This window comes from Oxyura jamaicensis, unplaced genomic scaffold, assembly GCF_011077185.1.
Source record: "Oxyura jamaicensis isolate SHBP4307 breed ruddy duck unplaced genomic scaffold, BPBGC_Ojam_1.0 oxyUn_random_OJ72145, whole genome shotgun sequence".
In the NCBI taxonomy this organism is placed as follows: domain Eukaryota; kingdom Metazoa; phylum Chordata; class Aves; order Anseriformes; family Anatidae; genus Oxyura; species Oxyura jamaicensis.
This window is the reverse complement of record NW_023310890.1, coordinates 181139-206680: the sequence shown is the minus strand read 5'-3', so window position 1 is coordinate 206680 and position 25542 is coordinate 181139. Positions and strand designations below refer to the sequence as shown.

Here is a 25542-nt window from a genome sequence, read left to right as displayed (position 1 = left end):
TCCCAGACTAGAGTCTCAATGTTCGCCCTTCAAACCCTCTATTTACAGAAATTGCTGGACCCTTCCTTTGCATGACACAAGAACTATGTACACTAATCAATGTTTTTCTTAAATAGGAGCTTATATTTCATCATGCGGCCCTAGCATTGTTCCATACTGACACAAATCAAATAAACACATTTCACACTTGTTTGTGACTTGGAAAAACAAGATTGTTGCTTCTTGTAGTCTGTGGCAGGAGATGAAGACCAAGGGAAGCCTGTGCCATGATGGAGAAATTCATGTATGTTATCATTCACGCCTGGAAACCACTGACTGATAGGAGAGACTTCTTGTTTTTAAAACCCCAGTAAAGAGTGACTGTTATGATCTTTTCATTGCTGAAGCTAGCTGAGATGATTTTTTTCACAACCTTCACGTCAGGTGTAGAAGGAAAAGACTGATACTGGAGGCCAGTGTGTGCTTCGTAGAGCACTGCAGTGAGCCTCTTGAGGTGCAGCTTTCTGAACTTCATAAAAGCCATTTTTAACTTAACTGGAGAAGGCAGTAGAGTTTAAGGAGAAGGCAGGCTCAGAGTTTAAGTGGTCTTACTAGGCAGCTGTCTTGTCACTTGAGAGCTACTACTGCCTAGCAATCCAGTGTGGGAGAGTGGCACTGAGGACATTCATGGTCATTGGAAGGGGAGCAATTTTTGCCAAATACGGCATCTTTCCAGGGAATTGCATTTTAAGTGATGTGGTGGTGTAGCACAAACAAGAACATGCCTTTTACTTTCACTCATGTTAGTTTTTCAAATAAGTTTACCAGGGAAGGAGTTAGAAGGGCAGCTAATGACTTGAAAATACCCTTAAGAATACTGATGCTGATGTTTGCTGTATGGTAGCAGAGGACAAAATATGTTGTCACAAGTATAACGGAAGCAATAAGGTTGACTGACTAAAGATATTCAAGAAAGGCACGAGGAGGCTGGAACAGAGGTAGAAAATTCCCTGGTTATTTATTAATGATCACAATTACAAGGCTGTGGTTTATAAACGACTTTGGCTTGTGCTCTGTTTCCCAAGTGAGCCTGAATGGTGGTGACCCTCCCTGCAAGCTGTGTAGCCTTTGTATGCCGCCTCCTTACAACCCATTCCTCTTGTGGGCATCTCCTCAGGCTTCAGTAATGGAAGAATTCTGCCCAGGAGAAAGAGTGGGTGCGGCTGAACAATTCCCTAGGAGAGTGAATGTGTCTACATGAGGGGTTTGCTGCAAAGGAAATCAGTGGAAATTGAAAGCATACCAGCCTGTGCGTGCAACTTGTTTTTTGATGCCATGTCCATTTTTGCTATTAGGCCCTATGCATGTCAGCGAGAACTGCATTGGATTTCAGTGAAGCAACTTAAGGCACGTATGGGATGTTGGGGAGCATGAGGAGAGGTTTGCTTGGCCTAGTTGGCTCTTAGGTTTATGAGTGTGGGGAGGTTCCTGCGATATAGAAGTGTTTGTCAATGTAGGGAGTTTCCTGTGTAATAATTTGGTGAGTGGAAACTTAAAGTAGATGACTGTGAATGTTCTTTATGGATGCTAAGTAACTTTCTGCTGCTAATTTTCCTTTACTTTCAGTGAGTGCAAAGGCACCATAACTGACAAAACAAAGTCAAAATGCCTGCCTATATGTATCAGTATAGGGAGAAAAAATTATTTTGTGGTGTTTCTTCTTTAGACAAGTGCTAGTCCCATATCTTTTCATCTACAATGAAAGAAACAAAATTAATGCATTCTTGTTATGTGGAGGATTAGTGTCTTTTGTTTGCAATTTCATTAAAAAGGATATAGTGGGCAACTACCTGGAGAAGCTAAGCCAGTTTTGCATATTAAAATGTTTTCTGAAGACAGAACTCTACAGAGAACTTAAATTTGGAGGATGAGTATTTACAAAGTATTTCCCCTTTAAGCCAGTGCTAGGAGAGGATTAACTTTAAAATTTTCAATTAAAAATAAACACATTATTTGTTTCCAAAATGTTGTTGCTTCCATGTGTGTAATTGTATTCCAAATAATTCAGCATCCTAGTTCTTATAGAAGTAATGTTCTACAGAAAGGTAAAGGGAAGGGACAGGTGGAAGGAAACAAAATGACCAAGTCTTATCCGAAAGGGATTATACCTGAACAATTCAATTGATGCTTTCTTAGAGGCATGCTTAGTTTTCATTCCTTTTATTTTTTTTTTTTTTTTTGGTAATGCCCAAGGCAATGGGAGATCCTGAACAACAAATTGCACCAGTTCTTAAGAAAATAAATGCTCACCTCTCAAAGTAGACTATAAAAATGGATATTGTATTCTGGTAATTTACTGTTACCTTGACTTTGATAGTGTTTCATAAATTTCACAGAAAAACTTTATTCATATCATCTTGGTTATGAGCAGCCTGCAATGACTCTGAAATTGAACAATGTCAACCAATAAAGAAAAAAAATAAATTATAGTGTATCTGTCAAGGGGGAAGAAGGGAATTGGGTAGCTTGGAAGTTGCAAGGAAGCTGGATTTTTTTTTTTTTTTTTCAGGACTGCTGTAGGATTCAGAAGGAACACTTAAAGGAATCATTCAGATCTTTCAAAGATGTAACCCAGAAGAAAAGGATTAATATATTATACTTATTAATACAGAAGTTTGAGATAGACCAAAATAAAATAATTTGGGGGCAAATACATATGGCTGAATAAAAAAAGGGGAGGGGGAAGTGACAGGAAGTGAGGAATTGGAGGAAAATAGTTGAAGCTGTACCAGAACCATATGTTATACTTTTTATTGGCTTGATGACTTTCTGAAACTGAACTTTTTGCAGAAGAAAACATGAAACACTCAGAGATGGGAGTGTATGTTGAAGCTGATAGACAAGGATCCTTGAAAACACAAAGCATAATTTCAGTGGAAAACAGAACTGTTAAACAGTAATACTTCGCAAGGCATGGGGTAAAGGTTGGGAAGAGGATTTATGGAGATAAAATAATACCAAGGTGGATTATGGATAAAAAGGAAATTGTTAGACTTGTAGCAAGATTAGACTTAGAAGCCTGTCAATACCAGGAAGCTGTTAGCAATGGGGATTTAATTCAGAGAAGAGCAATAAAACACCTGACATTGGAATGACTGATTTTTGGAAGGCAGTGTGTTAATAAGTGACAATGATGAACTTAGCCTGGGTCAGCTAATTAAAGGGTGAAGGGTTGTGTTCAGTATTTGAAAGGAGTGAATGCACAGAAGTGTAGTCATGAGTTGAAGCAACAGATAAATGTTTAAATGGAGTGTTAGGAAAATCTCCCAGTGTTATTCCAAACAGCTCCAGTCTTCAGAAGGTGTGGTGAGAAATGCAAGGGGCTCAGGTGTACTTTGGCAAGGCTTTTCTTTCTTTGTTTTACCAGATTGTGAGCTCCGCTGGGGAGCTCTGGCACCAGCGCAAGGTGTGTCTGCTGCAGAGATCACAGAAGCATAGAATTGAAGGGGTTGGAAGGGACCTCAAAAGATCATCGGGTCCAACCCGATGGGAACCTGCATTTGCAGGTTCCCTGGAGCAGGCAGCTAAGGTAGACGTCCAGACGGGCCTTGAATGCCTCCAGAGAAGGAGACTCCACAACCTCCCTGGGCAGCCTGTTCCAGTGCTCTGTCACCCTCACCGTGAAGTTCTTTCGTATGTTGGTGCGGAACTTCCTGTGCTCTATCTTGCGGCCATTACCCCTCTTCCTGTCCCCACAAACCACTGAGAAGAGGTTGGCCAAATCCCTCTGTCTCCCACCCCTCAGGTATTTATACACATTGATGAGATCCCCTCTCAGTCTTCTTTTCTCCAGGCTGAACAGACCCAGGTGTCTCAGCCTTTCCTCACAGGGAAGATGCTTCATGCCCTGTATCATCTTTGTGGCCCTCTGCTGGACTCTTTCCAGGAGATCCCTGTCTTTTTTTGTACTGGGGAGCCCGGAACTGGACACAGTACTCCAGGTGAGGCCTGACCAGGGCAGAGTAGAGGGGGAGGATCACCTCCCTTGACCTGCTGCCCACGCTCCTTTGAATGCACGCCAGGATCCCATTGGCCTTCTTGACCACCAGGGCACACTGCTCATCTACCTGGACCCCCAAGTCCTTCTCCTCAGAGCTCCTCTCCAGCCAGTCGTCCCCTAGCCTGTACTGATATGTGTGGTTGTTCCTTCCCAGGTGCAGGACTCTACACTTGCTCTTATTAAACCTCATTTGGTTTCTTCCTGCCCATCTCTCCAGCTGGTCCAGGTCTTGCTGAATGGCAGCACAGCCTTCTGGCATGTCAGCCACTCCTCCCAGCTTTGTGTCGTCGGTGTACTTGTTGAGGGCAGACACTATTCCCTCATCAAGGTCGTCGATGAAGATGTTGAACAGGACCAGACCCAGCACCGACCCCTGGGGAACACCGCTAGTCACAGGTCTCCAGCCGGACTCTGCGCCGCCAATCACCACCCTCTGAGCTCAGCCAGTCAGCCAGTTCTCAACCCACCTTACCCTCCACTCGTCTATGCCACGCTTTCTCAGCTTTGCTAGCAGGATGCTGTGGGAGACAGTATCAAAACCCTTGCTAAAGTCAAGGTAGATGACATCCACTGCTCTCCCCCCATCTACCCAGCTGGTGATGCCATCATAGAAGGCAATGAGGTTAGTCGAGCACGACTTCCCCTTGGTGAATCCATGCTGACTACTCCTCATAACCTTCTTCTCTTCCAATGGCTTGGAGATGGCATCCAGAACAAGCTGTTCCAACACCTTTCCAGGGACAGAGGTTAGACTGACTGGCCTGTAGTTTCCCGGATCCTCCTTCTTGCCCTTCTTGAAGACCAGAGTGACATTGGCTGTCCTCTGGTCTTCAGGCACCTCACCCATTCTCCAGGACCTTTCAAAGATGATAGAGAGTGGTTTGGCGATCACCTCTGCCAACTCCCTTAGCACACGTGGATGCATCCCATCGGGACCCATGGATTTGTGTGCATTGAGCCCACTCAGATGCTCCCAAACCATGCTCTCGTCAACCGGGGGGAAGACCTCCATTACCCAGACCCTTTGTCCTCCCTCCAGGGTCGAGGAGTCCTGGGGGGGGAGTCCTTGAAGCAAAGACTGAAGCAAAGAAAGCATTCAGTACCTCTGCCTTCTTGGCGTCTCCTGTTACCAGGACACCCCTCGTTCAGCAAGGAACCCACATTGTCCCTACTCTTCCTTTTACTGTTTACACACTTAAAAAAAAAAAACTTCTTATTATTCTTTGTCTCTTTTGCGAGCTTCATCTCCAGGTGGGCTTTAGCCTTCCTTGTCGCATCCCTGCAGGCCCTGACAACGCTCCTATACTCCTCCCAAGAGGACAGGCCCTTTTTCCACATTTCATAGACCTTCCTCTTCCTTTTGATCCTATCGATGAGCTCCTTGCTCATCATGCAGGTCTACTGCCCCCCTTCCCCGATTTCCCACTCTTCGGGATGCACCAATCCTGAGCTTGGAAGAAGTGCTGCTTAAATGCTGCCCAGCTCTCACAAGCACCCTTGCCTTCTAGCAGCCTAGCCCATGAGATACTCCCAGGCAGGTCCCGGAAGAGGTCAAAGTTGGCTCTTCAAAAGTCCAGGGTAGCGATCCTGCTTTTAGCCTTACTTCTTCCACCAAGTTCCATCTGGAACTCCACCATCTCATAGTCGCTGCATCCCAGGCTGCCCCCAGCCTTCACATCCCTAACAAGGCCATCCCTGTTGGTAAGAAATGGGCCTTGCTCTGGGCAATGTGAGATAAATCCAGGCAGGGCAAATATGGGGATGAATTTCTTTAAAGAAGAAATATCACAGTAAGAGATCGTGTGCTGGTGGGGGGTGGGGGGGTGGGGGGGTAAGAAAAACTCTCTGGAGAGTCCTGTTTATGAGGCTTTGCCTACTTTCCAGAATTTCTCGAGGGGGTTTCTGGTTCAACAAAAGGATGGGATTCCAGTCATAGTTCTGCTTTTGTGCTTGATCGAAGGTGATGGTACCAGGAACTTCAAGTGCTGGTGTTTTCTTGGCTTGTGGTTTTGTAGTTGTACTGGGTCTGGCTGGGATGTTAACTTTCCCTGCAGCAGCCCATACAGTGCTGCGCTCTGCACTTGGAGCTAGAACAGCAGTGGTATCACACCGGTGTTGTGTCTGCTGCTGAGAAGTGCTGGCACAGCATCAGGACTCTCTCTGACCCTCCTAGGGGGTGGGCAAAAAGTGAGAAAGAAACATCAGCAGGGCAGCTGACCTAAACCAACCAAAGGGATATTCCATACCATATGATGTCACACTCAGCAATAAAAGGTGGAAAAAGGAAGAAGAGGGGAGGGGTGGGCTCTCGTTGTGAAAACATCTGTCCTCCTCCCGAACACCGGCTATGTGCATTGAGGCCCTGCTTCAAGGACGTGGTCAAGCATCGCTCATTTGTGGGAAGTAGAGAGTAATTTCTTTCCTCTGCATTTCCACATAGCCTTTACTTGTTTTGTTTAGTTTTTTCCCTTTCCCCCTCCCTTTTCCCCTTTCCCTTTTTTCCCTTTAGTTGAATTGTTTAATTAATAATAATATTTCCTTAATTATATATATATATTATTTTTTTTTCCCCTCTTTAATTAAATCATCCTTATCTCAACCCGTGAGTTGTTCTTTCCTTTACTTCTTCCCCTCCTCATCTGAGGAGGGGGAGTGAGAGAGCGGTTGTGGTGTTCAACTGCCTAGCACGGTAAAACCACCACAGTAGTTCAGATGGCAGCTCAGGTTGTTGCTGGGTTACCCTCCCCTGTGCTTATGCTAGTGGGCAAGGCCTGCAGTCCGTTCATCGCTCTTGCATGTCTGGGTCTGCTGTTTCCTAGGGAAGGGATCAGGTTTTTAAATCTGTAGGGTCGTTTCCTGGAGTTTTTCCTTTGCTGCGTGCTATGGACTGGGTACTGTGCTCTGGTGTTTGCCAAATTGTGCTGCAAGTGATGGGAAGAAATGTTTTGCAGCTACGATGGAAGCTTATTGACTCTCCTGCTGCTATTATATCAATTATATATGTTTTAAGATCAAACCTTTCTGGGAGGAGAAGGGATTTGGGTCCCTCTTCCCTGAGGAGAGGGTTAACAGGTTGGAAAGGAGCCTCCAGAAGCATAGCTTGGGTCTTGAGTTCGAGTACATTGAAAGTGGGATTACGGATGTTAGAGCAGGTGTTTTAGTTGTATGAATTTGTTACGGAGATGGGAGATCCCGTGGAGGGGCTGAGCAACCCCTCCCTGTCATGGGGGCGGGTATAGGAGGATATGATAATGTTTGATAGTAATCACTGGTTGCAGACATGCCTTTGTGTAAATTTTCTGCTACCACAGTGGCTAAGAAACTCCTGAAATCATAGACCAAAGTTAAAAAAAAACACTTCTCAAAAGCTCAAATCTGCAGACCAATTTCCTAGGGCTGCCCATGTTTCTAGCCACCGTCTCCTCACGTTGTTTTACTAATAATCAAAACAGAATTGCTTATAATGCAGAAGGGTAAAATATGACATATTTTAGCTGGTAACTGTTTTATTTCCTTCCCCAAATTTTCATAGGAGCATGGAAAAATTCAATAGAAGAATGGACAGCAGAAGACTGGAACGAAGATGTAAGTGTCCCTTCCTAGATAGACAGCATTCATTATTTACCTTTTTCAGTCTTCACATTGTTTTCAAAACATCAGTGCTCTAATTCTTTCTTGTATGTATGCAGCGATGTTTCTTGCTGTAATTCCCATTTAAGAGCATATATTTAGAAAAGCTTAATTTTAAATCAAATTGAATTAAGAGATATCTTTATTTTGCTGGATGGCCTATATATGGATAATAAAATGTTAAGTTTTGTCCCAAATTAAATATTAGTGAATTATAGTTTTTACTGCTTAATTCTGATGGGTGGTATCTGCATACCTCCCCCTAATATTTTGTAGGGATGTCAAGCCATATTATCATAAGATTTTATGTCGAAGTGCTGAAGCTTGCTATCAAGTTTAGACCTATCATTGATGCTTTTTGCTTGAAATGTACATAATCCAGTCAGTCCTCTTCATATTCAGAATATTAAAAGAAGAGCTAGTAGTGTGCTGAAGATGACACTTAATTGCTTCATTCCTGTTGCTTCATCATGATGTGTTGTCTAAAGTACTGGAACAATCTTTTTTCTTTATCAGGCAAGAGACACGTCTTCATGTCTGCAAAATATTTGACATATTTATTATTTGTGATTTTAAATTTTCAGTATAATAATAAAGATTAAGCAGTTCAGAAAACAAATGAGATAGCAAGAAATAGGGAGGGAAAACCTTAATGTTCAAGAAGATTTTCTTTTTTATAGAAACATCTATCATCTCAAGATTTTTTGAAGAGTAAACTTGTTTCAGAAACCATCCCTTTTGCTTCCTGTAGGGTGGCATGTCAGTGTTACCCTCAGGGATGCGTTAATAGGTCACGTAACAGATACAAAACTGTCCTTACCCAGTAAGGAGGCCATGTCTTTTGAGAAAATTAAAAGAACTCTGAAATATGACCTAGTCCTAGGTTCTCTGTACTGGTTACTGCCATCAAATGCTGTTTTATTGTTTGTTTCTATAAAGCCGTCCTCTTATTTCTGCAGTAGATGCTAGTGGAAGGCTAAGGATAGTGAAAATGTCTGGCCTTGTTTCTCTACTCTGTTTAGGACTGGTACGATCTCTATCCTGTTGTTAATTTTCATTAATTATGGAAAGCTGGAAGAATCCTGTAACCCAGGAGAAAGTTATTCATGTGTTGATGCTCAGAAAGAATGAAATGGAAAACTGCAGGCAAATTAGCCCAGAATGTGCCTGGAGAAAAATTAAGGGAAAATTGATTAATCTGAATCAAAAAAGAAAAAAGGGAAGTACAGGATACAGTTTGTGCAATTCAGTGTTGCTTTATGGAAAATAAATCAAATAACTTTTAATTTACTTAAAGACCAAGATTATGTTTAAGTGTGAAGATAAAGTATGTCCTTGTAAGAGATTTCATTTTATATCTTTTGTTGTCTTTTAAAAATAATTTCATGATACCAGAAACCACACTAAGTAGATTGTGATCTGTCTTGTAAATTTTGGTAAATAGCCTTTTGCAGGAGGATCCTTACTGAACGTGGGTACTTCTGAGAGGGCTACAAAGCAATCCATTCCGAGGCCAGATGCCTAGTGTCTTTATCAGTGCTTTGGAAGTAAAAAATAAAATCACTGCTGAATAAAATGTTTGGGAAGATGAAAAATTATTGGGTAATAAAAGTAAACCAGTCATGCAGAGAAATCTTGATTGCTGCTAGATGTGACTTGTTCAAATGAAAAATGTTTTAATATAACCAAATGCTACCCCTTAGCCTATTTTTTTCCTTAAATAGGAATAAAGAATGCAAGGCATATCTCCAGAACAAGGGACTGTTTTCTGGAAATCAGCAACTGAAAATATTTTAGAGTTTTAATGCATGATGCAAAAAGAGTAGCTCAGCATGGTTTCCTAAAGGGTTGATGCTGTGGCAAAAAAAAAAAAAAAAAAAAAAAAAAAAAAAAAAAAAAGTACTATAGTCTTTTTGCCTGTAGGCAAATAACTTTTTGACTGGGGAAAATAGTTGAAAAGTATTAACTGATAGAAGAGGTGCTAGAGTGAGATTTTCAATTTCTTTGGCATAGTTTACTGAATCTGAAAAGGGTTACTTGATTAGCATATGCGTTCAGTTCCTAATCTAGCAGAAAGGCATAATATGAACCTGTATCTGGAAAATGGAGCCACACATTTAAATGTGCAATTAAACAAGTCTAGCAGTGTGACTAATGATTGAAACGATCAAGGAAGCTGATGTATTTGCTGTCTGCTGATAGACCAGGTGCTTTTCTGAAGAATACTTTTGTTTAATTTTTTGTTCTTTAGTCAGATATGTTGCAAGGTCAGTATTTGAACAGGTGAGTGAAATTTAATGTTGCTTGATCTGAGTAGGATTAGATTTTTGTGATCTGATAGTCCTGTCTGGTATTTATATTTGATGAAGTAATGAGTACAGTAGGGTGTCAGCGTGATGTTTAACAGGGTGGAAACTATTTGCAGTGAAAATAGGAGGCTGTATTTTTTTGAAGGGACATTTAGAACATGGACAGTGAAGGACCAGACAAATTTTGAGGTACCGTAAATGCTCAAATATATTTTCCTGTTCCCTTGCACATTAACTGGCCATAGGAGGAGCTAATTAGTTGTTAAATGTGTTATCTGCTTGGTGATTGGAGAACAATTTTATAATAGGAACAAGGACTAAAAAGCACAGGCATTTATTTCACTGCAGATGGAGGAAATACCCCTGTGAAGCTGCCACATATGCAAATGGTTCATGATTGTTCATTTGGTTCTGGGAAATTGCCAGCGCCTCAGTGAAAGATTTGCGAATGTGGTGTATGGTGAGCATAAATGACTTTGTCAGAAAACGGTAATGCTACCTCTAAGAAATACTAAATACATCTGTGCAACCAGATATACTTGTTAGCTGCTGCACAAAGTATGTGTTTTGATAAATGCTACTATTCCCCAGACTTTAGAATTAGTTGCTTGATTTAAGTTTGTGGCAGTTTGCTGGGACAGGGTGCAAGTGTAAATTTAAATGTAGCAGAGCTGGTAGCTGAAGACTTGGGAGTTATTTTGCATGCTGGTTTACTTGAGGAGACTGTTTCCTCTTGCATACTTTGAGCATACTTTTAGGCTGTCACAAACATCCCTGGGCTCCTCGATTTGCTTGGTTTTCAGGATTCATCAGTGGTTTTGCCACAGTTGGTCTTTCCCTGTGTTGTGTGGGCAGAAGAAACTGTTGGCATTACAAAGAACTTAATATTTAACCAAGGGATTGCAGATCAGAGCTGCCGCTCTGCAATTAGTTGACCTCCTTATGCTGTATAATGCAGGAATCTCATAATGCTACAAAAAAGTACAGTACAAGGTGTTCTAAAATAACACATGCAGTTAAGAAAGGGCTGAACAATAAAGGAAGAGGCTTTTTAATCACGTAATAAGTTGATTCCTTGTAAGCTTTGATCAGTCCATCGAGGTGCAGCATGATACACAAGACAGAGCTGAGAAGTGTTCCAGAAAGATGGGATTAAAATACTTTGTCTTGGCAGCGATGGAAGGGAGGGAAATGGAGGAAACTGTGGTGAGTTTCAGTTTTTCATGACCCACTATGTTGTAAGTAAGGGAGTTGTAGCAGTGTATGAGAAAAATACGAAGTTTGCCTCGGAATGGGAGCTATCACTTCCCACTCAGCTCCAGACAGCTTAAATCAGCAGTGATTCACAGAAGCCCAATCAGTTGAACACATGCATGGATGGATGTGTGTGTTCAGCAGAGCTGCCCATGGGATGGCAGGTGAAATTGGCTGGTATCCATGATGTGCTTTTAAACTGGGCTGCTAGCAGCACATGCAATTAAAAAGGCCTAATTTCCTGCAAGAGCTGTAGTCAGATGTCCTATTCTAAAGGGATCCTTTGTAACTGTTCGAGTAAAGAATAACCGAGCTATTCAGAATGCAAAGTTACACCACAGTAGTTAAATTTGCGGAAAATCACCCTTAATTTAAAATATGACTGTTATACGTGTATTTTTTATCTTGTTGAACCCAACCTGTATTGGCTTAAAACCTATTCTAGTTATAAGTATTCCTGTCAACAGAAGTGAATTAACCCTACAAAGTTGTAGCTGTGTAGCTATTTTTAAAAGGAAAGCTATAAAAAAAAATCACCCCCTTTGCCCTCCCCACTCCCCAAACCAACCAGCCAGCCCCCCTCCCCTTTTCCTCCTATGTGTGCAAGTATCTATTGTAACAGAATGGTGTAAACACTACAGGCTTCTGCTGTGGATGGACTGAATGGTTGTACTAGTACAAACATCTACATACCTCTTCCTGTATTATTGTTTTCAAACTCATGCTTGCAGAGCAAAGAGTTTAAGATGTTATCGATGTCCCTAGAAAAAATGCCAAGAAGGAACCTTGAATGCTAGCTCCTGGTGTACACCTGGGTGCAAACCTGCCTCTGCTGGTGGGGTGAGCTGACATGTAAAACAAAGGGATAGGTGAAGTGAGTAAAGGGGAACAGTGCAGTGCCTTAGACATCTGCAGTGGGATTTATTGGAGCTGCTCTATGGCATCCTAAATTGTGTCCGCAAAAGTTATCTTTATGCTGATAATATACTGTCACATTAATTTCTACTGGAATATTTTTCAGTTATTATTGCCCAAACTAGCATCGGTACCGTGGTATATCATTCTGTGTGTTCAGTAGATCAAATTTCCTAACACTAATTAAATCGGTACTTGATTCTGTGGTAAAGACTTTGCAGAAGTTTCACTATGTTTTTTTGTCTTTTTAAGCACAGCTGCAGTGTAACCGGTTGTAGAAGTACAAACGGTTATTTACTTATACTATGCATTTACTTTTATCTGGCAGTACATGACCAAGATGGAACTTCTTCAGATATTGCAGCAGTGAGGTGCAAGAACATTTGTATGATTACTTTTTTTATTTTTCAGCTTTCTGAAACAAAAGTCTTTACTGCTTCCTCTGTTCCAGCTGAGAATCATGTGACTCCTGGGCAAAGGTAAGCTCTTCCCCATTTCCCCTATATCTTAAAAAGCTTCTGCTGGTGAAGCAATGTTATCTTGCACATACTAAAGCAGATGTTGGATGAAACATGAGGATGGCCCTGGTCAGAGATTGGCTTTTACAGTTTTGAAAGCAACTTAACCTTGCTTGCAAATAGTTGGTTCTGTGTATTACCTATAATCCTGGTTTTAGACTATGGATGTGTAGCCAAACTTACCAAATTCATGAGGATAATACTGAGAAGACTGTCTTCTGCACAAAACCTAGTTACAGGCAAGAATGAAGATAGCTGGGAAGTTTTGTGCTGTTGAAAAGGAGGCACTGGCTTTGTCCAGGAAACAGAAATCCTGTCCCGAGGAGTCAAAAAGTGCTCAGAACGCAGCATTTGACAAATATGTTAACAGAAAAGCTTGCATTAGCAAGAAACTGAAATTGCTGATAAGCATCGTGATTACTTGTCTTTACTCATGATTGGGAGATCAGAGTGTGAAAAATACAGCAGTTGCAGCCTTGCTGTGGTTGCCTTCATCTTCACCGAGTGCCTGGCAGGTGTTGGTACAGATCTGTCGCCTGCATTAGTTAACATTTCCTCAGGTCAGAGGAGAGCATGTCAGCAGTCAGATACCATGAGATCTGAAAACTAGATGGCCTAACGGTCCCGAATATCCTGGTACAGCTGTACTGCTGAACTCCACACTGCAGCAAAACTTTCCATGTAACATGGTTATAATCCATGTAACATGGTTATAACCTGGAGGAGGCACAGTGTCAGTTCTTCTGGAACTTATATTCCTTTGCTTCTTAAATGTGATATGCTAATACATTCGTTGCTCTGATGTAAATATTCTTCCAGTGGATGCCCCCCAAATTATGTTAGAAAATATTTTAGTTCATCACATTAAGTTCTGGTAATTTTTTACTTGCCAGAAGAAAAGTTTGGGCATTAAGAAATCTAGTGATGAAAGCACTGGGAGCAACTCTTCAGCACAAGCCTGCAGTGTGTTTAGGAAAACTTCTCCAAAAATTCTGGTATTTTGTATTGTCTGAATGCTTTATTTCCTTGCATAAACCTCTGCTAGATATTAACAAGCCATGTTAAGTGTAAGAAAGCATGTTTCTCATTTTGCTTAGGTATTTGTGGTAGTGTAATTTTGGATATGTGGCTGCTGAGAAACATTTATTTCTGCTGTTCTTAGGACTTTCATGTCACCACATGTTCACTCAATTGCTGTATTTGTGACTTGATTCTTGACTGTCGTCAAACCCATCGTGTACAGAGGGTAGAACTTTGATTCCTGCCTGTTTTTAGAGGGATAGTGTGATGTACAATGTGGATAATTGATATATATATAATGGGCTGGCAGGTAGGATCCACTCAAATGTAACCCACGGGAACTGTGTTAAGCTGAGGCAGGGGAAGTTTAGGCTGGACATCAGGAAGATGTTCTTCACCGAGAGGGTGGTCGCACACTGGAACAGGCTCCCCAGGGAAGCAGTCACTGCACCAAGCCTGTCTGAATTTAAGAAGCGATTGGACTGCGCACTTAGTCACATTGTCTCTACTTTTGGGTAGACCTGTGTGGTGCGAGGAGTTGGACTCCAATGATCCTTATGGGTCCCTTCCAACTTGGGATATTCTATGATTCCATGGTATCTTTTATAACTTGTCTTCAGTTACTTGATTGTAGTTATCATATTGGTTATTTACGTGATATGTGATGTTACAAAAGTTGATCTTTTCAGAAAGAGCACAAAGATGATTTTGATTGTAACTGTAGTGGAAGGTGTCAGCTAGCAGGATTTTTCTTCCTCTATTCTTCCTCTTTGTGTGTAGAGTTTTTGTGGCAGACAAGCAATATTCTTAAAAGCTACTGATCAGTATTAGTTCTGTTGCTAGTGTGGCAGCTTTATCTAATATTGTTACTGCTTTCTTCAGTTTCAGCACAGCCAAATCATCATGTTTAATCTAACCAAACTTTACTTTTCTTACAGCATTGATTTGGTAACATTGCTTCAAAAACCTGTGACTTCCACTCAAGAGACAGAAGGCAACTCATTTGAGGCTCCCCAGCAGCAGACCTTTGGCCAAGCACTAGTCTTCACAAATTCTCAGCACAGCACCCAGATGGCATCAGGAACTGGCAGTTCCAGTGCTGTAAACTCCTATTCTCCTCAGAGTCTGGTAAAATTATCTTATTCTTTGAGTGCTCTTCATGAAGAAATACTTCAGGTTAAGCAGCTTTTCCAGTACTGGTCATTTCATGAAATGTTTCAGTATTAGTAAAATTTGTGTCCCAAATGCTGAAGAAATGGGATTAAGAATAGCCTCTCTCACACATACACACAAACCTTTTTTCTGTTTATTTATTTATTTATTTATTAAAATTATTATTATTTTATTTTATTTTATTTTATTTTTGCTAGGCAGTTGTTTCTTGGTTTACATGAAGTTACTTGTATTAATTTTTGCATGGGGAGCAGGTGTGTTTACTGCATGCTGATTTAGGATTGAATCATTTGTTTGTGGTGAAGAGTTCTATGCCAGAAAACTATGATGTGACATTTCCAAGCATATATCTAACTGCTTTTTGTGGAAATATGGCTGTTTCTGAGTTTTCTGGAGTGATGAAAAAGGCTTCCCTTGTTTAATGATTATGAGAGTTAAAATTGGGCACTTGTATTCTTTGAAAATCTGTTCAGCTATTAGTAATTAAATGTTTTTGGGATGTGTAGATTCAAGAAAATCACTGTTGTTGCAATCAGGGGTAAAAGTTTATTAGTGATAACAAGATGATCTGGCCATATGCTACATCTGAATTTTTCATTTGTCATTTATTAGTAATCTAGGGCTGAAGAGATTTCAGTTGTTGCCAAATAGCAGCTGTAGGCACCGATCTTATGATTATTTTCAAGTGATTTATTAAATCTTTACTCTTCTGTTCCTTTTTTTTCTCCTTGTCTTTTGGTAGTCTGCAGTTCTTTGTTCTGGCTTTGGAGAACTTGGATCCTCTAAATTGGCAAACTCTACTGGATCCCAAATCTTGGACCAATTGAAATCTCCAGGTTTGGGTCAATTTACCTCTCAACAAAACAATAGTAGCACTACCACCACTACCACAACTACCGCATCGTCTTGGGATCTAAAACCACCCATTACTCAGTCCTCAGTCCTTAGTCAGTTTGGTAAGTGCTTTCACATAATCTCTCTCTATTAGTCTGTAAAATTTCTTAATGCCAATGACAGTTTAAAATGGCCTTGATGAAAGGATTTTTAAAATGTAATTCTAATAATAAAATTGGTTGCAAGGTTTAAGTTAAGCTTATCTGCTGGTAATAGATATTACAAATATATCACAAACTAAGTTGTGATGGGCTTAAGCCTATCCATAGAGTCTTTAGAAGTTGTTGAGCCTTCATGTAGTGACATCTTTGATTTGGTGTGCCTGCCTATTTAAGTGGAACTTTGATGTGACTTCATTCTCAGCAAATCCTGGAAAATAAGTATCTTAGTCTTTGTGCCTATGCTGCTTCTAGCTGAATATAAGGTTGTACCATATTTTTTCTCCCATTTTTTCCTCTTATAACTATTACATGAGTTTTGAATGAGTACTACATAATTTTTTCATAAAGTGCATCATATCTCCTTGTGTGAAGTCTGCATGTGCTCAGAATGATGCAGATTACTCATTTTGTCTGTTTGTAATTGGATGGATTTTTCATTTTAATTAAGTACAATTGGCAGGAACAGCGGTGAACATGATAGGAAGCTGTTCTTTGCAGTTCTGTTTGTAGCAGTGTTCTCACTGTAAAGAATGATAGTTCTTGTATCTCTCTCTTGTATGTGTGTGTTTCCAAATAGATAAGCAGCCACTTTGATAGCAGTTGTAATCTTTTACATGCAGTAATTCTGAAAAAATGTTTATATGCATTCCAAGTTGCTTTCTAATGCACTTTGCCAACTGGATAAAAAAAACCTTCAGATTGCAAGTGATATGGACTTATGGTTGATGGCCAGTGCTCCAAGCTGTTGTTTGGCTTTCACATCTGAAAACGGGGGAAGATAAAAACTTGGGGGAAAAAACTGTCTATGTCCAGTGTGTCTTGACCTTCAGCCAGATGGAGATGGTAGATGAATTCCTCCTTGTGTTGAAAATCTTGGCCTTTGTGGGGCAGGAAATCATAACTCATAATACATCTAAATTGTAACTCCAAACACCTTGAAAGTTATAGTTTATTGGTACAGTTAATTGCAGTGAAACTTGCCATCTTTGACTAAAATAATCCACAAGCTTTTTGATGCCTAACGTGTAATATGTGGTTATTATTTTTAAAGAAAGCTAAATAATGCTTGATGAAAAGTGTTCATTTAAGATAGGGAATCTCAAATGTTGGCATTGTTATTGCAATGGTAATATTCTATATGGAACTTATGTGATGCACGCACTAGAAAATAATAGTGTGTCAAGTCGCACAGATTCTTTCATGAAGAGCAGAATTTAATGCTTTAATTTTTCTTTTTCTAACTGCTGACCAGACTTTAAATCCCAGCCTGAACCATCCCCAGTTCTGAGCCAGCTGACCCAGCGACAGCAGCAACAAACGCAGGCAGTCCCTGTTTCTCCTCCTGGGCTGGAGTCCTTCTCCTCCCAGGTGAAACTCCAAGAGCCATCCCCGGTAGACACCTCTACAGCTGTCAGCAAAATGTTACAGCTGCCCAGTATATCTATGGAGAACCAGGCAGTGACTGCCCATCAAACCCAGCAGAAACAGATAAAACCACCAAAACGGAGGATAACTCCAGTATCCAAGGTGGGTAATTTGATGGCACCAAGTACTTAATAATTGTGTATAAGTTTCTAGGGAGAAGAGGGGCAAAAACCATCATATGTTTTCTGTTTATAGAGCAGGGAGTTCTAAGCTGGATAGTTCTGCAGTCCAAAATGCAATGATGTTGTCTTTTCCAAGCACATACATGATTGTTCTGTGTGGAAAATGACTGATGCTGAGTGATTTTGGATTGACTTAACTGGCCGCAAATTGAATGTTGGATGAAGGGGGGGGTGGGCATGGGTGATGGTTGCGTATTGCAAAATACAATGGCTAACACTTTCAGCCCCAGATTGGATCCAAGAATCTATAAATGAATTTCAGATTGCAATGATGGAATTAATTTGTGATGCAAACTGGGGCTTTGTGACAGATGTAGTTAAGAGGAAAGATTGAGGCAGTAGCTGAAGAAGTCTAGTTATGGGAGGAGAGTGTCAGTCACTGGTATCTTTAATGCAGATAGTACACAGAAAGGAACTGTGGTTTGTTTTTCCCTTTTAAGATTCCTGCTTCTGCAGTGGAGATGCCTGGGTCAGCTGATGTGACAGGGTTAAATGTTCAGTTTGGAGCTCTTGAGTTTGGATCAGAGCCTGCACTCCCGGAGTTTGGATCAACTTCAAGCAGTGAGAATACCAGCCAGGCGACCAACAATAGCTCGTACTCAAAATCTGTAAAGTACGTGTGAGTTCCCCTTGTGCATTCTGAAATGTCCTCTCGAAGGGTCAAGTTTGTGTAAAATATGTCAAGGCACAGTTACTGTGTAACGGGAGGGGGAAATAGGGTGGCTTGTAAGGCTGTGTTTTCTGTGGATGGCACGTTAAAAGAAGTCTCTCTTGTAATTACAGTCAAAACCTTCTGGACAGGTTGATTTGAAGCTGCAGATGACATGAATGGAAAGAACCTTAAAGCAAGCTACCTTTTAGAGAATTGTTTCCTCATGTTTGATTTTCCCGATTTTTAAATTTGCCAGAGGCTTTGTTCCTTACAACTTCATTTTTTTCTGCTTTTGATCCAGGATAGATGAACCTTGTACCATATATGTGTCAGTAGATTGGCACCAGATTGCAGATCTGCTGCTCCTATAGAATGAGAAAAGCCAAGCTTTTCAGTCTGCAGCTTTTACTGAAATAGGCGATGATAAAGACAAATGTGTCAATAACCCATTTTTCTTCCTTATTCTTTTAGCTTTCAGTAGAAAGCTTCCTGAAGTTTATTCAGAAACACTAGTAAAAATGAACTTCCACATTCATTTCTAGTTCTATAAATGATTTAAGCTGTTTAGAAAATAAAACTCCTGCATGTTTTAGTTTTTTTTTTTTTTTTACTCTTTGCATATTGTGTTAGACTGCTACTGTAATGTTAGATTTCTATTCTAAGAAGATTAGGTGTTTATCATCATATTCTGGCCTTTATGGGTCTAGTTTATTAAGAAAGAGGTTATGATCATGAATTTATCCTTTGAGAGGATGGAAATAAGTTGATTGACAAGTGTGTGTCAAGTATTAATTTGGTTGGGCTTACAGGAGGAAGGTGAATGGTGCTTAAAGCAGCTGGTGGTTTTGAAGTGATTATTGGGGACCAAAACAAAATTGTATTTTTTCATGATTTTCTCTAAAATAGTGTAAATTTGACTATGTCTTAGTTAAGTAGTTTTAGATAGCTGTGTAGGAGCTGATATTTTCATGAAGGTGTTTGATATCTCATTTACCATCGTGGTAAATAATTTTTACTTTTTCCAGTGATCCTCTGAATACCTCTTTGCCAATATCCAATACAGTACAGGAGTCCACCTACACAACCTCTGCTATCACCTCTTCCAGCCTGACCTGCTCATCCCAGAGCACTAGCCTGGTAACAACAACTTCCTCCTATGAACAGACTTCTGTGCATAGTAGGGTAGCATACCAAAGCTCCATGGCTCCATCTGAACCACCCCCCATTGCAGTTACGGTGAGTGAACTTCAGAAATAAGACCTAGAAAAAGATAAAATATTCTTATCCATGTTAGACTCGTATAACCCTGCTACTTCAATGTTTTTAACCAAGCCAAGTGGTTTCTTTGATTCCCAAGCCCAAACTGTTATTTGTGTTTTCTTTTCCTATTGTGTAGCCATTTTGGGCTGTACTGTATTTGGGATATAATTGCATCCTCTGATTTTATGGGTCTTGACATCTTAAATTGCCGTCTGACCTTTTTTCTTAGTAACACTTTAACGTTCTAGTTGAGTTTCCTTCCCTGAAGCTTAGCTTTTAAGAAAGGAACTCACTGTCTATGTAAATATTAGTCATGGTATTTTGACATAACTTGACAGCTTCTATCCAAAGGCATATAATTTATTAAATTTATAAGGAATCTAGCAAATAGATCTCAAACTGGTTTTGGCCCCTCCAGCATTACTCTTTTGTTGGATTTAATCATCAGTAGGAATTAGTATTGTTTTATTTTAAAAGGATAGGGTGAGATCTGATCTAGGACAGAGGATCTCTTGGGAGATACTCAAAAACACCTACATTTTGTACGCAGAATGTACGTTTGTTTAAAGAGAATAATTTATTGAATGTTTAAGGAACTTGTGAGAGTTTGTAAGTTTATTTACTTCTGGCCTTTGTTATGTAATGGCTCAGTCACACTTGTCTTCTGCACTAGCTCGTATGTACTGGTGAGGATCAAGCATAGACTATCCACTTCTGTACTCCAGCGTTATCCAAAAAACAACTGGTGCTTCTCAAGTCTTATCTTTCAATGGAAAAAAATTGGCGTCTGTGTAACTTGGATAGTTAAAATTGTGAGTTGCATTAGATCAAAAGCACAACCATTTCCTATATGTTAATGCAATCCTTTCTTTCATATCGGTGTGAACATGAAGTTTGTTATATGCAGTACATGGGAAGGTCTCCTGCTGATGGGTGTAGTACGGGCAACGTATGGGATTCTGTATGTTCAGGACACTTTGTGCTTGAGAACTTTGTGTGGTTTTGTTAAAGGCAGTAAAAAGCTAATTTTCTGCCTGTTTTGTCTTTCAATTTAGAATGAATATATAATTTTGCATGAAGCACGTTAAATGTGTGATTCATTTGGAAAATGTGATATACATCTGAGATGATTTGTTCATTTCTCCTTTGTTTACAGAATGGGCACAGTGGTGTTAGAACACAGGCAGCTCTTGACAGTAAGTTTACAAAGCTTGGATGTGTACAGGACTCTAATGACTCTTTCTAGTCTTTCCTTCCAAATTGCTATGCGCACAGTTGTAGCAATATGACATCTGGTTTAAGGTTTTATATAGTTCTGACTACTTATCAATCTAAGTTTATTTTGTACTCGCACAGGATGTACTGCTTGCTTATTGGAGAAAACTGAAATATGGAAACAGCTCTTGAATCTGTACCCAGTGTATGTAACCTTGAACAGTCTTAAGCATTAGAAAAGTTGCTTTGCTGCCTTGCTGCCTTTTTTTTTTTTTTTTTCCCCTTTTTGGATTTCTCTACTGCAAATTACTTAATATACAATTTCTTATACATTCTTCTAGCTCTTGTTTGGAAAGCTGCAATTAGCATTTAGTGGTAATGAAACAGTCATTCTTCGAAAGCATCTCTTGCTGGGTGTAGTGCTCAATTGCTCAGTTGCTACCCTGTGGGAAATAAGGGTGACCAACATCCTCCCTCTGCTGGGTTTCTTGCTGTCTTGCAATAGAGTAACAGTGTTGTCTGATACAGGCAATACCATTCTCTTCGTTTTGGCCTTTTTCTTTTTTTTTTGGCGTGTGGTAATTTACTTGTAGCACCCCAGTAGCTCTCTTCCTAGAGTCAAAATAATTAAAATGTAGTTTTCACTCTTTTTACTTTTATATTCTGGTTTATGGAAGTTTCTAGCAGCTTGAATTAAAATCTTTTGGAATTCCAACACTTCAGTTTCAAGTCTATCAATCTTTTAAACATCTCAGGTATGTCAGCAGCAGGACAGCTTTTTTTTATATTTCTGAGTGCCAAGAACTTGAGTATTCAGACCTATGAACTGTTTTGTTAATGCCAAGTTCTGATCAAGTGAGCAGGAGAAAGGGTATATACCTAAAGAGTTACTTATTAAGATTTTAATGGATAGGACAACTTTGCAAATAGAAAAGTTTTTTACTCTTATGTATAGAATTAACCATTTTGGAAATTCACTACGGGATTTGTCTTTTTGCTATGGAAAACAAAAATCTGAGATTTTTTTTTGGGTAATTACTGTGTAACAGTTTTATTAGTCCCTTTCTCTATACTGGATCCCTTTGACAACATTTCTATTTTTTTCCTCTATCGCAGGCCCATAAACCAGAATTAGCCTTCTACCGTGTATCTATTTCATGTGTCCAAACTATTTTGAAATTCTCTTTTTGTAAACATATGAAAGCACTGACCGTTTTCCTTCTGTATATGCCACTAATATCCTTAGTTGGTCATCTCTCGTCTTTCCTACTGCTGCTCTTTAATGTCCAATCTCATCCTTCCTAAACACGAAGCTGTTCAAAACATGCTAGGATTATAATTCTGACCATCCTGTTTGTCTTCTGGTTTTCTTCTTAATGAAGATGGTGATTCTGTCCCTTATATTGGGGGCGTCTACTCTGATTTCAAGGAGTGAATCCTGGCTTAAATGTATTGAGAGTTATAAGTGGTGTTTATTTTTATATGAATGTTGCCAGGATGTATCAGGTGATACAGTTGTGTCCTCCATAACTATGTTTTTGCCACTTGAATTTCCTCACATGCTTATTGCCAAGGTCAAGACCTCTTGATTTCTGTTTATAGCATCCAGTCCAGCGACCTGACTTCTCTCATTTAGGGAGAAAAGTATCACTGTTCACATTAATGGTTAACTTCTAAGCAGACTCCTGTTTGGTGAGCATTCTGACTGTCTGACTTCACAAGCATTCCAAGATAGCAGTGATCCTCAGGGTGGTGATCTTTGGTGTTGAATGAAAGCATGGCCCAGCATAAGGCAGGGCTCAACTATTTCTGAGATTTATTGGTGTGCATGTGTCTAATTCTGTGTATTATCCTCCTTCAGAGGGCAAGAGATAGAAGTGTAGAAACAGATGGGAATTATGTTAGGCAATAGAATTGTTCTGTGTCTTATTGCAGTACAGTGTTCCTTTGGAAAGGCAGATTGGTGGCAAACAAGTTCTGTTATATAAAAGCTAAAAAGTAGTATTAATGCTAATCACCCTTTGTTATCTAGATCAAATAAACTAAGGCTATATTTGTCAACATGAGCATGCTTAATGCTGTGCTCAATTGTGGCATTTTATTGTAGCTTATTTTATTTTTAATGTGTTACATGTTTGAGTCAGTACTCCAAACGGTTTAGTTTTATGTGCCCTTTGTACCCCAACCATACAAATCTCAGGCATCAATGGTGCTGTGTAGGTTGGAGTGAAGAATTGGAGCTATAGGTAAACTTTTGCAGTGCCTTGAAGAGTGCAAACACGTTCTGTTTGCAGAAAGGGATTGGAATCAAATGCAAAGAAATTTGAAATGAGGATGGACTTGTGAGCAAAAGCTAATAATCAGATACTGGGAGGTGAAGCATAGAAGACTAGTTTACTACATGTGTACCAGTAAAAATTATAATTCTGTAAGTGAAGAGCTTAAAGAGCGAAATTGATAGTTCTGGTGCCATCTGACTTTTCCTTAATAGCCAGATGGCTTAACACCATTCCTTGTTCTTAACAGCCAGATTTTTGTAAACCAAGGTAGAATACTTAATGTTCCTGAATCCAGTTTGGGAGTCAGATATGCTGGAATTTGTCTCTGAATGTCTCTTTTCAACTCATTGCAGCTACTTCATCAGTTCCAGTGTCTAAGACAGAGCCTTCTCCCTCACTACCTTCTGCTGGTTCTATGCCTAGCATGGTGTCCACCACCACTTCGCTTCTGCCTTCAGCATCGCAGCATGTGACAACGTTGCCCAGCTTGTCTCAGTCCAGTGACTTGGCCAGCAGCTCACTTTCCCAGTTAAGCAGGTATGGTAGGAGTTGGGGTGACCTGTGAAGGGAGTAATGTTCTGGGGAAAGGGCAAATATAAGGGCGGCTGACATTGGGGTTATCAGCTGACAGGGTGCCCTTTTCTGGCAGTAACTGGAATTAAGGGATTCAGAAGAGGATGTTTCTGTTTGCAAAGTAGGGCTGCCTCTTTATGTTACAGCAGCACTGCCCTCAAATTTTCATGGTATATAAACACCTTTGTGTTTCAAGGGGCTCTTGCTTCAATCATACCAGCTAAATAAGCTAGATTTATTTCCCCCATTTTGCTTTTCCTACTTTGTGCACAGTATCTGGACAAATACACCGCCTTATGGTTGAAGCCATTGCCTTAAGAGTTCACTTTCTGCCCATTTTTTGAAGTATTGTGGTTTCATTTGCACTTGTTTTTTCTAAAAATTAAAAAATAAATAAAATAAAATCCATAGGGACAGTGTGTGTCTTTTCCATAAGACACTTTAAAACAACAGGTTCCTGAAAGTGTCTTCAGCACAGTTCAGCTAATTTATGCTCTTTGATATTTCTGTCCCTGTTATTTGAGCTTTGTCCTCAGGCAGGTGACATGCTGAAGCTGTACTGATTTGTTAGACTTTTAATGCTCACCTTTGTACTGTATTTGTTAATACAATAAACTAATTTGATGGGATATCAAAGTTTTATTTCTGTTTCCCAGCTGGGGTATACTTGATTCTCTTTTATACTAGCATTTTCTGTTGAATATAATTGTAAATGTGGCAGCTAACCAAAATTATTCCATTCACATTAGAAAAATTATCTCTTGACATCTGTTGAAAAGCTATGCATGCTGGTAGAAGTTTTAGTTGGAGGGTTGTCAATTGTTGAGCAGATACTGAGTGTCATGACAAGATGATGCCTGAACTCCAGGCATGTCTGACTTGGTTGTGCTGGTAACTGTTGTCTGAGTCTCTGCCATAGGTCAGATGATGAATTAATGAAGGCTTCTCACAAGGAAAGGGTGGACAAGGAAATGGTTTAAAACTGTATGCTGGACTCAGTCATTTCCTGCCTGAAGTGGTGTCATCCTATTTCTTCCAGATGGGGAATAGTTTTAAAGGCTTGAAGGAAAATTAATCTGTTGAAACTGCCGAGATTTAGTCTGACCCAGCACCTTGAAGAGCTTGTGACCGAAGTCTTTGCCCTTAAATTAGGGCATATGATTTAGTCCAAAGCTTTGTTAAAGAACACTGCTCTATTTTCTTGTAGCTATTTCTATGGAGAATATTAAAATACATGTTATTATTAGGATCTCTCTTGCTTCTGATTCACATTATGAGCTTTTTGAACACCAAATCATAAGTGCTTTGTAGGGCTTTGTTTGGCTTTGTTCAGTATTCATTTGGTTATTTTGCTTATTCCTATTGTACTTCTTTGTGTTCTTGACCTTGAATGTAAGGTAGAACAGTGTAAATGTTTGAGAGCCAGTTTGTTGCTTTTCAATGAGACGTTTAAAGAGCTTTGGATTATAAATGAATGTTGGTGCTGCTGTTACTACCTCAAATTCACAAGCCTGGTCAGCTAGGGAAAGAAGTGGTGCTAATGCAGAACTGCTTCCTAAAATGTGTTCCTCAAATGTTTTTCATCAGTGATTTCCTTATTCGCAAATTTTACAGTATGTATAAAACTGAACTGATTGTTCTGATTCATCTTTTGAATAAGGAAAAGGCTTTTAGGGGTTGTAGTGGTTTGAACAGGCGTTGATTAAATTAACAAATTCTGTAATAGTATGTCTAATTTTCCTGCTTTCACAGGTGCTATTTGTTTGCTTTTTTATTTTGAGCCTTGCCTTTTGAAGAGAGTATCGAGGCTGTTGGCAGAGTTATGGACAACATACCTTAACAGTTCTAGTTAGCTGAACTAATGAAATGCAGTTAAAACATGAGAAATGTTGTGAAACAAACCAAAGCACTGCCTCACTTAGTACCTGTCCCCTGTGATACCCAGCAGCAGTTCATGGTGGTTTTACTCGAGTGGGCAGCTGAGCTCCACCACAATCGCTCTCTCACTCCTCCCCTCCTCAAAGAGGAAGGGGGAGAAAAGAC

At 39.9% G+C, this 25542-nt stretch overlaps 1 protein-coding gene and 2 non-coding genes across 3 annotated transcripts in view; all 3 read left to right on the top strand.

Annotated features, from left to right (window-relative positions):
- LOC118159805 (ubiquitin-associated protein 2-like) overlaps positions 1 to 25542 on the top strand; it is a 105085-nt gene that overhangs the window by 55114 nt on the left and 24429 nt on the right. The window contains exons 6-14 of the mRNA XM_035314358.1: positions 7572 to 7624; positions 12559 to 12626; positions 14624 to 14813; positions 15601 to 15814; positions 17166 to 17440; positions 17961 to 18133; positions 19198 to 19408; positions 20589 to 20628; positions 23280 to 23463. Coding sequence (XP_035170249.1) covers positions 7572 to 7624; positions 12559 to 12626; positions 14624 to 14813; positions 15601 to 15814; positions 17166 to 17440; positions 17961 to 18133; positions 19198 to 19408; positions 20589 to 20628; positions 23280 to 23463 — 1408 coding nt within the window. The remainder of the gene's footprint in view (positions 1 to 7571; positions 7625 to 12558; positions 12627 to 14623; positions 14814 to 15600; positions 15815 to 17165; positions 17441 to 17960; positions 18134 to 19197; positions 19409 to 20588; positions 20629 to 23279; positions 23464 to 25542) is intronic.
- On the top strand, positions 15171 to 15254 carry LOC118159812. The gene has a single exon (XR_004747252.1). It is a non-coding gene; the product is annotated as a small nucleolar RNA SNORD121A (small nucleolar RNA).
- LOC118159811 lies at positions 17565 to 17649 on the top strand. The gene has a single exon (XR_004747251.1). It is a non-coding gene; the product is annotated as a small nucleolar RNA SNORD121A (small nucleolar RNA).